The sequence below is a fragment of the Lynx rufus genome, unplaced genomic scaffold (genome assembly GCF_022079265.1).
Source record: "Lynx rufus isolate CCGP_SWC_20201006 ecotype Redwood Valley unplaced genomic scaffold, mLynRuf1.p SCAF_8, whole genome shotgun sequence".
Taxonomy (NCBI): Eukaryota; Metazoa; Chordata; class Mammalia; order Carnivora; family Felidae; genus Lynx; species Lynx rufus.
The window spans coordinates 89,880,137-89,892,196 of record NW_025814896.1 but is presented as its reverse complement, the minus strand read 5'-3'; the positions used below and the strand labels follow the sequence as shown (position 1 = coordinate 89,892,196).

Here is a 12,060-nt window from a genome sequence, read left to right as displayed (position 1 = left end):
TCCATCCCAGCTGTTCCCTGTTGGCTCTGTGACCTCTTCCCCCTGAGCGATGGGAGCCAAGTCGTTGATGCCCCCCTCCTCTTTTCGTACACTCACCCCCCCCCCCCAGTTATGCTCCTGGGCTGGCAAGGGGCTGTGGACAACTCCCTTAAAATCTGTGACCTACCTTCTGTCCATGAAGACTGTTAGGGCTCTGGCCCTCACTGTCATCCTTGGTCTTGGGGTATGGCAAGTGCTGATGGCTGTTCTGTTGTGAATGTGCCAAGTCCCACCCATGAGAGCGATGCGGGAGTCCTTGAGCTCGGGCTCTGGCAGAGCTCTCAGAAGGGTTCTGGTACTAATTAGGATTCTGTACCTGGTTCCACTGTGGGGACTGGTTTCCCACACATCCAAGGAATTCTCTGACACCAGCTTGATGTCCTACATTCAACTCAATTCTTTTTTTTTTTTTTTCATTCAACTCAATTCTGACACTATTTACCCAGAGATAGCATCAGACCCCACATAGGCTCAGTCCTACAGGACTGACCTACAGGATTGACTCCCCCGCCCACTTCGGATGCCTGTCGCAAGTCCCGGTTATCACCTGTGCTACTGACCAACCAGCTGTAGATCAGAGGTTCCAGTGACCATCTCCCCACCCCCTTCCTTGGGTTTGGTTATTTTGCTAGAGTGGCTCACAGAACTCGGAAACACTTTGCTTACTAGATCGCTCTTTTATTATAAATGGCTATAACTCAGGAACAGCCTGATGGAAGAGATACATAGGACAAGGTATGAGGAAAGGGTGCAGGGCTTCCATGCCCTCTCCCAGCATGCCACACCCCCAGCATCTCCACATGTTCACTGGCCCCTGAAACTCTCAAACCCCATTCTTTGGAGTTTTTATGGAGACTTCATCACACAAGCGCTTATGATTAAATCATTGGCCACTGGTGATCAACTCAACTTCCAGCTCCTTTCTCCTCTGCAGAAATGAGGGTGAGACTGAAAGTTCCACCCTTCTGTTCATGGTTGGTTCCACTGGCAACCAGCCCCCATCCTTAGGGGCTTTTTAAGAGTCACCTCATCCACACAAACCCAGTTATGGTAGAAAGGGACTTGTTACAAATAACAAGATGCCCATTTCACTTTTATGGCTCTGAAGCATTTCAGGAACTGCAGACAAGAGACCAAATATTAAAAGATGCTCTTATCGCTTAGGAAATTTCAAGGGTTTTGGAAGCTATGAGCCAGAAACTGTGGATGAAGACCACATATATATGAGAAATATACGATTGGTCATTCAGATGACCAAATCGCCCACACTGGCCCTTTGACTACTCCTCACTCTGACCATCGGAGGCTGCTGCATTGTCCAACAGGGTGTAGGGAGGGCCACCAGGCCTAGGTCCTGGGAGAAGATGTCTCCCCCTTCACAAGGGGGCAGGCCCTGGACAGGCAGTGTCTGTGGCAGCTCCAGCCAGTGTGGTCGGGCCGCTGTTTCTGCCCTCAGTGAGCCTGCCCCTCCCCTGTCCACGGGTCTGTGGGCAGGAGGTGGGGTGTGAAGGCTGGGCACAGTGAGGAAGGGTTGAGAGTGGGCCCTACAGCTGTTCCCCAGCAGAAGGGAGAGGACTCCTGCAGTCCTGGTTTTTCTCTTTCCCAGTGGAATTCGAGTCCATGGAGAAGGGCAGGGAGAGGGCTCAGGCCTGGCCGCCTGGCAGCCCCCGGGATGCCTCACACATGGACTAGGTGCGGGGGTTGGAGCAGTCCCTGGGTGATGCTACCCTCTGCGTCCCCTGCTATAGGTATATCAGCTTCTGTCCCCGCTGCCCAGCCCGTACTCACCAGAGCCCAGGGGAACTGCTGGCCACCTGCAGCGGAGGGAAGATAAGGAAAAAGGGGAAGGGCCTGTCTCAGAAGCCCACGCTGAGCCTATAGCCCTGTGACAACTTAGAGATATTTATGGGTGGTAGTCTGGAAGGTGGTGGCAGGAGACCTGGGTAGGGCGTTTGCTGGGAGGAGCTAGGGTGCCTGGGTCAGATGGAACACAGGCCATGGGCTCAGTGCTATTGTCTGTGGGGCATCTCCGGGCCTTTTCCAGGGCAGACAATTGCTCATGAGGTCATTTCTGTTCATGTGCCCAGGCTTTGGGCTCAGACCCCTGCAGGCCATGACTTTGATGTTGTCATCACTCCTGCTTATAGCCTATTTTCCTAATCCTGGGTCTCTATGTCTCCCAGTGGCCCTTCAGAGTCCAGAGAAGTTGGCTCACTTATAGACATGAGAAAGCTGAGGTTTGTGCCCTTCTCCTTGAATTCTGAGCTTGTCCTCACCAGGATGGAGGCCATCCAGGCATTTCTGCCCTTTGGAGGCTCATTTGAGGGCATAGGCCACCAGAGCTGGCCCTGTGGCCTTGCATCCAGGCTGGGTGGGGTGGGAGGGCTGTTTTTTGGGTCAAGTGGCCTAATCTGGACAGGTGTGAAACCTGGACAGTGAGTCCGTCGGCATCACCCTGGCCCTGGGCCTTGACAGATCCAGGAAGGTGGTCTGGAAGAAATGAATGTTGGCACTTGCCCAGAGGGCTTGCTCTGGGCTTTTGAGGAGAGAATGAGGTCAGATACCCAGAACTGGAGTGACCAAAGGTAGCTTCAGGCCCCCAGTGGGGCTCCAGAGTCTGTCTACAGGCTCAGAGGTTCGGGGCACCTGTGCCCCCCGGGGCTACCATTACAGACTGCTGGGTGTTCCTCACTGGGAAGGGCAGCAGCGCCCTCTAGTGCTCCCACGTGGCACTGGTGCCCCAGGGAGAGGCCGGAAGCAGTATGAGTCGGATGTGCAGTCTCCAGAAAAAAAGCTGTTGCTGTTGGAGAAGCCAGTGGCTGGAAGAAAAGGAACAAGGGTGTGAAGGGCTGAGAAGATGGTCCTCCTTTTCCTCCTGGCCTGGCCTGGCCCTCACCTGCTAGGCCCATGGCTGTCACACTAGGCCCCTACCAGTGTGTGTCCCTGGGGGGCGATGGTAGTTGAGACTCAGCCCTGCTCACCAGCCCCGTGGTTGCCGTGCGTCTTGGGCTGCAGCATGAGCTCCTTATTGTGTGTTGGAGGACTGTCAGGAGTGTTCAACACAAGCGTGTTCAACCCACCAGAGCCAAACAGGGTTGTCTTTGTGTCTATCCCTCTCTGACCATTTAGAGTATAAGCTCCCTGTGGGCAGGCCACCCCGGAGCTCGCCCGCCAGGGCCCCTTCACACTAATCGTAGAACCCTGTGTACAATAGGGGATCAAGTGCTGGATGCAGATTTTTTATTTTTATTTTTTTTTCAATATATGAAATTTATTGTCACATTGGTTTCCATACAACACCCAGTGCTCATCCCAAAAGGTGCCCTCCTCAATACCCATCACCCACCCTCCCCTGGATGCAGAGTTTTTAAATTGGGCTCAGTGTGGTACAACATGGGAGCAAGTGTATTGTGGTGGCCTTTGGTGGTCTGTGCATCTGTCCCGGCCCCTCACCAGGAGTAGTGACACCGAGGTCCCGATGAGCTTAGAGTGTGCAGTGGCTGCCGAAAGCTGAGCGCCTCAGTGGCAGTCCCAGTGGGGTAAATGAGGGACATGATGTGTGTCCAGTGACCTAGAGTTAGTGTGGCCGTCCATCCTGTTTGTGGCTGTTTTCCCGGTATGGTTAATATTGCCCTTTTACTGTATTAAAAACATTCTGGTTTGGAACATAAATTATGTGGTCTCCCCACTTACAGCTTCCTAGGCCCCTCTTTGTCACCCCATTGTGCTCAGGTGATGGGAGAGGATACATACGCCCCTTCTATTGGACACCTTTCCTGGGCATCAGGCATCAGTCTCAGGAGGGTGCCAGGAGATCGTGCCTTAGGAGGGATGGCTAAAGGGCTTGTTGGCTGGGCGTGTATGCCTCGAAGGCTGGCTTTGACCTTTTGGGGGACTGCCTGGTGGAGAGCCTTTGCAGATCCGCATGCCACTTCTGGGACCAGTGTGTGGAAATAACAAGGACACACGGCTCATCTCAGCCTAAGGAAGGGCTGTCCACCAGTGAAACTGACCTCCAGCTACAGAGGTGGCCTGGTGATGCAGTAAGTTGCCCAGCAACGGCAACGTTTAAGTAGAGGGGCTGTTAGAGAAAAAGGGGGATGTCAGCATTAAGGGGCGGGTTCCACCAGTTGTCCTAAGGTTCCTGCAGGCCCTAAAGCTTTATTCCCTCAATTACTGGGGCAGAGACATTTGGACCTCTGATTTCTTTCCCCAACTTTGTTCCTAGAAGAGAAGACAAGTCAGCATATGTTGAAGTCCCCTCTGCATGGTGCGGGCTGGCACCGTGGGTTCTGGCCTCAGAGCATAACCTGGGGAGATAACCACATGTGGGGGTGCGTCTGGTCTGTGCCAGATACAGTGGCAGGGAGAGGAAATTCTAAAGTGAGAACCCTCAGAGTGTGCATCTGGGGTGGACCAAGGGTAAGGGAGAGGCGGGGGGGAAGGGGAGGGGGTGTTACTGGGTGGGAGGGTTGGATGGGATGTTCTCACAGGTGCCGCCAACTCTTGGGAGCCTGCTGGGCCTGGCACTAGGAGTCCCATCCCCTAGGGAGAGCCCTTTGCTGGTTCCCTACCAACGGGTTTGTGTGTACCTCTGGGGAGCCAGTGGGGGAGGGTGCTAGCCTAGCCTGGGGCTCTGGTCCTCCTGCTCTGCCGTCTCCTGCCCTGCGGTTCTGACTGCCAGCCAGACTGCGATGAGACCACAGGGGTGAGTGGGGCCAGGCCAAAGCTGAGGGGACTGCAGAGCTAAGCTAGGTGCTATTTAATGTTGATGGAGCTCTCTTCCTTCAGACCCCTCTGGTCACTTGTCACGAAGGGGACTGGAGAGAGAGGTGGCTCAGAGTAGCTCTGTTCCTGGGTGCTGACTCCTGCTGGCACAGTTGGACTGTGTCTGGTATGGGTGCTCCAGCTGGGGTGCAGGCTGAGGGCAGAGCCTTGACCCACATGGTGGTACGTTGCTCTCTGTGGTCCCCTAGGTATGCACCTGTCTGGGGCCTGCTTGGAATGGAGAAGGGACGTTTGAGGGGCTTGGGACTCTGGGCCCAGGATTTGCCCTCTTTTGGTATCTTCACCATGTCAGGACCACAGAGGTAGAGCAGTGCTGGGAAGCCTGGTGGGTTGGGAGTTGATGGGACTCTCTTACCCTCTACCCCACACCCAGTCTCTAGGTGATAGTATGAGGCCAAGAAGCCACACTTGGATGGGGAGTTAGTATAGGGCAAAAGAATAAGGAGAGTCTCTGGAAGCTGGATTCTTAAGAGAAACCCAGAGTTTTGGACCTGGCTGTGCCCTGCCAGTGTGGCTGGGATTACAAACTCACAAACTGTCTTGCGAAGCCCACCTTTGCTGCTGGTTGAACTGGATTCTTTCCCGTTGCTTGCTCCCCATGTTTGTGGACAAGCCGGCCCTGCCTCTGCCCAGCTCTGTCTGGGCCCTGGGTTCCCAGAAGAATCCTGGTGAACTCCAGACTAACCGGCTTCCTTCCATAGGTGCCCCTCCCACCCCAACCTGCATTCCATACGAGCTGGGAGCTGGCCGGTGAAACCTGGCTTCTGCTCCCCAACCACACCACCCCCTGCCCCTGTGCCTGCCCCCAGTGTTTCCCTGGGGGAAACAGCAGCTTGAGTGGAGAAGATGGAGACATAGGAGTTCCCGGGATGATCACCTGGGCAGGGGCCAAGGAATGGGGGTCTTGGGGCTTAGACTGGGGGCTGGAAGATGGGACCCAGGCAGTAGGCGAAGCCAGCAAGGTCTGGGCCTGTTAGGTGGGCTCAGCTGCCAGGCAACTGTAAACCACTGTCAGAGTCCTGAAAACTGGGGTGTGGGCCCCCCCTTTTTACCTGCACTGCCTTTCTGGTTTTCCGTCTCCTGGGCTGTCCTGGAGAAGCCAAGAACTCAAGTTTCGGAGTCTGCCCCAGCCCACACCCCTACAGTCATCTGTGCACCATAGGTAAGGTGCAGGTGCAGGGGGTGCTCCCTCCCGGAGAGGACCCTGGAGCGGACACCCGGAGGCCAGCAAGTGTTCGCCGGTGTCCGTGGGAGTGGAGGTTCACTGCCACAGGATGGATTTCCCAGGGGAGCCGGTGATCTCTCTGTGTGGGGGACCACAGAGGGCCCCTGGTGACACTCAAAAGTTGCTGCTACTGCCACCTTCCAGTCTTTGTCTCCTGAGCAGGGCTGCTCTCAAGGCTGGCCTGTGAGTGCCCTTGGTGATGGCACCCTCTGCAGGGTGCTGGGCCATGTGGATGCCTGACAGCAGACATCCTCAGTGATGTCTTGCTGTCCATCCGGACAGGTTATGGACCTCCCTCCCTCCCCCCCCCCAAGAAACGAGAGGGGTGGGTTCTTTTTTATTGACATCTTATCATGCCTTGATGACTGCCCCATCATTACCTCCTATTTCTGCAAGAGGTCAGCAGAACACACCTGCTTCAGCGGTCTGAATTCCAGGCGCCCTGCTGGGTTCTATTAGCATGGGCTTTACTTTACCCAGCCTGATCCCTAAGCCTGGCCTTTCTCTGGTCTCCTCATCCCCTCCAAGCACCTGGTATTTCTTTCCTCTCTCAGTCCTTAAAGGGATATAGGGTGCTTTCTGATTGGTTCTGTAGGCATAAGTCTGGTGTTGAGTAGAAACTTCAGCATATGGACCAGTGAAGAACATTTGGTTTTGGCTGGAATCCTGTCTGTAAAACGGGATTATTACTGCTCTCTGGGGTTGGCATGAGGTTTAAATGAGCTCTGTCCAGCATCTTCCTCCTTGGGCAGCACCTAATAATGTACCTGTTAGAGTCTTCCCTTTGTCCCCTGACTCACATACCTGAACCCAGGTACCAGGCATGTGGTACCTTGCCCAAGGCAGGTGGGGGGCAGGCGCGTGGTATTCAGCAGGGGCGTTTCCAGTCTTGGCATTAACCAGGAGGCTCACGGTTTTGTCTCCCTCCACAGCCTGGACGTGTCTCCTCAGGTAGAACCTGACCCAGCTGCTCTTCCTCACCACCTCCCCTGCTCCCCCTGTGCTACGGCCCCCCCCACTCCTGCTCCCACCGCTGCTCCCATGCTAAGCACTAACCTTTTTGCAGCCGCCTCCCCCGCTGCTGCCACTGCTGCTGCCGCCTCCGCCGCCCCTGAAGCCACCCCATCTGGATTCTTGGGTCTCACCAACCCGTTCCTCACCTCCATGCAGAGCAACCCTTTCTTCGAGGAACTCATAGCCGACATAGCACTAAACTCTCCTTCACCTGCTCCCTCTCTCCCCAGTGCCTCGAGGGCCAGCCCCACCCCCCTGGCCTCCCCTGGGAAAGCCCCGCCTGAGTGGGACGACACCTTCAACGTCTTTGCTGCCAGCAGGCTGCGTCCAGAGGCCAGGAGCAAGATCCTGGCCCCTGCAGGAGTGGGGCTGGAGGTGACTGGGCTGCAAGACCAAGGCCGTGGGGCCATGACAATGAAGGCAGCTGAGCCCCGGGGGGACCCTGGGGGAGGAGGAAGAGGTGGGAGCAGCGTGTGGCTGGAGCCCAGGGTTCCTCTGGACTTGGGACTGGACCGCCAGAGCAAGAGCACGGCTGACCTGGGGCCCCTTGGGTCGATAGGGGCCGGCCTGCCCTCTACGTCAGCCCAGCTGCACCCGAGAGCCTCAGACTCTGAAGCAGACAGGGAGCCACCAGCCCCAGGAGGGGAAGCAGGGCAGAGTCCAGCAGACAGTGCGACGTCTCTGTTTAGCTCCCCAGAAGTGATCAGTGTGTGGGAAAGACTGCCTGGCCCAGACGACGCCCCTGAGGGCCAGGACGAGGCCTCCCAAGGCGAAGGCCAGCTTTTGCATGAGCTCAATACAGTGGAAGATTCATGGCCTTGGGATGTGGTCACCATTTCTCCTGCAGCTGAAATGTCTTCACCGGTCCTGCGGGGAGAGTCTGATGAGCTGCCTCCTCCCCAGATGCAGCCAGAGTCACCAGAAGCTGTGAGCCCCAAGGGGAGTGAGGGGCCTCCCCCACTGGAGCTGGAGCCAGAGCCTGAGCCAGAGCCCAAACCTGAGCAGGTGTTGGACAAGGAACTGCAGCCCAGCAGGCCACCTCCCAAGCCACCACGCCTCTTCACACCCTCAGATTCTCAGGAGGAGGAGGAGGCGGCCACGGCAGCTGCTGCAGGGGGGCTGAGAAGCAGGGGGGCAGAGACTGGAGGAGAAGACGACCTCCCAAGCATGCTGGTTGCTGGGCCACAGGAGGCCAAGGAGGAGGGCGAGGCCCCTGGGTCGGAGTCTGACAGCCATTCTTCCAGAACCCTGCTGGGTGGGCCAGGCCTGGAAGACGTAGTGGAGGGTGCCAGCCCTCCTGTGTCTGGGCCCTACTTATCCCTGCCCACTAGCTGCCCTGAGGGTCCTGCCCCCATACCCCATTACTCAAAGAGCTTGGCTCCTCAGAGTCAGCAGATCCGGGAGGCTCCAGAGAAAGGAGGGAGCCCTGAGGGTCCTGAGGCCCAGAGCCAAGGACCAGTGGGAGAGGGGCTTGGGCCCTTGCCAGGCAGCTCCCAACACACTGACCTCTGGGCGTCAGAGGAGGATGCCTTGAACCCCTTTTTGTCTCAGGGGAACCAAGACCCCCCCAGTCTCCCGTCCACATCCCCTCCAGGGTCCAGGGAATCTTCCATCCTCTCTGGTCCAGAAGAGCTGCCCACACCCCCAGAGCCTGCTTTTCCACCGCCCCCTCTCCCGTCTTGGGCCGGCCACCGCCATGGGGAGCCCAGCCCTCCATGCTCTCCTCTGCCTGGAGCTCGGCCCCTGACTTCTTCCTCCCCACCCCCTGGGGAGCCAGCCTCCTCCCCTGGGGGCTCCCCTGCCCCACTTGGGGAGGACCACGCTGCAACCACCCCAGCCTCCCCGCTTGTGCTTCTGCCCTTGGAGACACGACCAGCTGAGGAGCCACAGCCCAGTGCCAGGTGAGCGGTGAGCTGCCACCCTGAGAATACACTGCAGGAGGAGATGGGTGGAGGGGGGCAAAGCAGCCCAGGGGCTAGGATGTTCACATTCCAGCCTCAGTCCTTCCAGGGGCAGATGAAGGGCTCCTTTACCCTGAAGCAGGATAGGGGAGGCTTTGAAGAAAGGAACCCTTCTGTGGTACCTGCTCTGAAGCTGTCTCCTCCTTGGATCCTCGGGCAAGCAGAGGTGCAGGGGGTGAAGAATGGAGTGGGGAGAGCCAGTGTGGGCTGGCAGGGGAAGGGGGATGAGAGTTCAGGCATTCAGCTGCAAGGGAAGCTGGGTACTTGTCAAATGGGGGCCACATCCTCTGCAGCAGGCCCAGGGGAACAGGCTGTGGGAGGCAGAGAACCAGAGGAGGGACCGATACAGAGGTCCGTCGGAGAGAAAGCCCAAGAGCTATTTAGAGGACAGAAGAAAAACAAAAATACTCCCTCACTCAGAAGAAAGGGTCTGTAGCCCCTTCAGGTGCCTCATTGGTTTGCATCTGTGCCTTTTCAGGGGGTGGTCCTGATGTGCTTAGGACTGTGCTGAGTGGACACTGGATGCCTGTGTGACTGTGGTCACTGTGGCATTGGCCTGTTTGGGGAAGAATGATGAGGCTGTGACCTCACCAGGTTGACTGGTGCGGGGTGACCAGAGCTGAGGTCTGGAGACACAGATCACTTGGGGTCAATGGGGAGCAGTGAAGTCCAGAAGGATGCTAGTGCTCTAGGAGCCCTGAGTGAAGAAGTGGAGGGAGTAGAGGAGGCTGCTTTTTCTGCTGAACAGAGCAGGGTGAGAGTCTTGAGGAGCAGGATGGGCTCCTGGACTAGGGTCCCCAGCCTGCTGGCTCATACATTTAGTCTTCCGAATTCACTGAGCATCCACTGTGTGTCAGACACTAAACAGAGATCAAAGATATGCCCGGAGAGCTCCCAATCCAGTGAGCAAGACAGAAATGCACCCATGAAGAGCTGGCCTGTGGGGCCCATGCTGATGGAGGAGAAGTGGGAGGGAAGGAATCTGGGCTACCCTTGACTGCTGTTCCAGTGGTAGGTGGTGAGGGAGAGGGGGTGGTTACAGCTTCCTTGCTCTGATGACAGCGTCCTTACCTGGCCCTACTGTATTCCAGCCTCACTTCTAATTATACTCACTACCTTTAGGAAGCTTTATTCCCTTCAGGGCTGGCTTCATGTCGAACTCAGCATGTTCCTTCATCATGAAGTAGATGGGCCAAGTAGAGCTATCCCCATTTCTCAGATGAGGAAATGGGAGTCCTTGAGAGCTATGGGGTCCAGGGTCCCTCTTATGTGTGGGGGCAACCAGATTGAGAGCCCAGGACCCATTCAGGGTTTCTTTATGCCACCCCTCCCCAGGCACAGCCCATAGGTAGCATTAGAGCAGCTTTTAAGTTCCCATCCCTAATGCAAACTCTTAGGTGGGAAGAGATAGGTTGTTTACTGCTATCTGCCCCTTGCCTGGCCTCTCTACCACTCTTCCCAGGTTGTGAGACTGAATCCATGGCCCTATCCTGAGTAGCAGAGTTGACTTCTCTGGGTCTGGGCACTCCTTCCTCCAATGGAGCTCAGGGCCTTGGGCTAAGCCATTTTGCTTCCTACTTCTGAACAGTCCAAATTCTGGGGGCAGGTTAGTTGATTTGAGGGCCTGCTGCTTGCAGTTTGCATACCTGTCACAGGTACAGGGTGCTGGGGGATCCCAGAGCAGGGTCACTTTAGTCAGCTTGGGGGAATCGGGAAAGTTGCCCAGAGGAAGTGGCCTTGCATAGCTTTGAAACATGAATAGGAGTTAGTAGGCCAGCAGGTGAAGGGCCAGTGTTCCAGACAGAGGGACAGCTTTTATAAGAGCCTGCAGGTGAGAAAGAGCACATTTCCCGGGGTGTCGGCAGTGTGTGGGGAAGTAGAGACCCATCAGGAAAGGGCAGGGCCCATTCGTGTTAGAGATTGTGTTTTCTTATCTGATCTAGAACGGTAAAGGCTATTTAAGCCTTGGAGAGGCTGAGCTAGCTCACAGTCCCATAGCAGTACAGGGCATGGTTGGAGGTGGGCAAGACTCCCTTGGAGGACATGAGTTAGCAGTTGTAGCCGGAGGAAGTTTAGCTAGCACTGGCTCGGAGAGGAGGGGATGGGGTGAGAGAAGATGAGAGGGAGCAGGGCTTGATTTTTGTTAGTCCTGGAGCTGAGTGGGGGTGGGGTGGGGTGGGGGAGGAATCAGAGGGATTCCCAGGTGTCTGACTGGAGCCACCCACTGCTGGGAAGGACACAGAAAAGGACAGACAGGACAGACATGGAAGGGAGTATGATGCACCTGAACTGGCCCCGGTGTGGAGGGAGCCAGCCTCCAATTGTATGTGAGCCGGAGCTCAGCGGTGAGGTCTGGGCTGGAGCTGGACATTAGGGGTCGTGGGAGCCAAGGTGAGGAGGGGAGAGATCCAAGGGCAGACTAGCAGTTAAGACTGAGGAGGAGACCGTCAGAGGTCAGAAAACCAGATGGAGGTCTTGGAGGGAAATGAGGGAGAGCAAGCCAAAGAAAGGAGTGGTCCAAGTGTGAACTACACAGAGAGGTCAGTGAGTTGAGAACTGAGGGGTTGGTGGACTCAGCAGGAGCACTTGTGATGGGCCGGCGGGGCCAACGGCCCATTCTGATGGGTTGAGGAGTCACGAAAGGTAAGAACGAAAGGCAGAGACAAAATGCAGTGTGCATGCTCTGGTGGGGCTGGGGGAGGAGGAAGGGGAGGTGGGACATGACTCATGCAGAAACAGAGTCAAGGGAGGCCTGTGTAAATGCTGAAGGGAAGCAACCAGTAGAGAGAGGTGGGCAGCCAAGTGTTCTAGTTTGGCCAGGTCTTTCCTGGTTTGAGCACCCAAAGTCCCTCACCCTGGGAATCCTTAGTCCTGGGAAAATTGGGAAACTGGGAGAGTTGGTCAGATCCCTAGAGAAAGGTTACAGTATGGAAGAGGCGGGGAGGATGGGGGGGGGTGGCCCTGGCAAAGACTGGCTGTAGGTGCAGAGAATGCTGTGGGCTGGCCTCTGCCATCCCTGTGAAGGGGCAGGTC

At 56.4% G+C, this 12,060-nt stretch overlaps 1 protein-coding gene across 3 annotated transcripts in view; it reads left to right on the top strand.

Moving 5' to 3' along the window:
- RAB11FIP5 (RAB11 family interacting protein 5) overlaps positions 1 to 12,060 on the top strand; it is a 37,896-nt gene that overhangs the window by 22,881 nt on the left and 2,955 nt on the right. For 2 of the 3 annotated variants that reach the window (XM_047068393.1, XM_047068394.1), the window contains exon 4: positions 7,297 to 8,967. The exons of the other annotated variant lie outside the window; for it this stretch is intronic. In XM_047068393.1, coding sequence (XP_046924349.1) covers positions 7,297 to 8,967 — 1,671 coding nt within the window. The remainder of the gene's footprint in view (positions 1 to 7,296; positions 8,968 to 12,060) is intronic. 3 annotated transcript variants of the gene reach the window in all.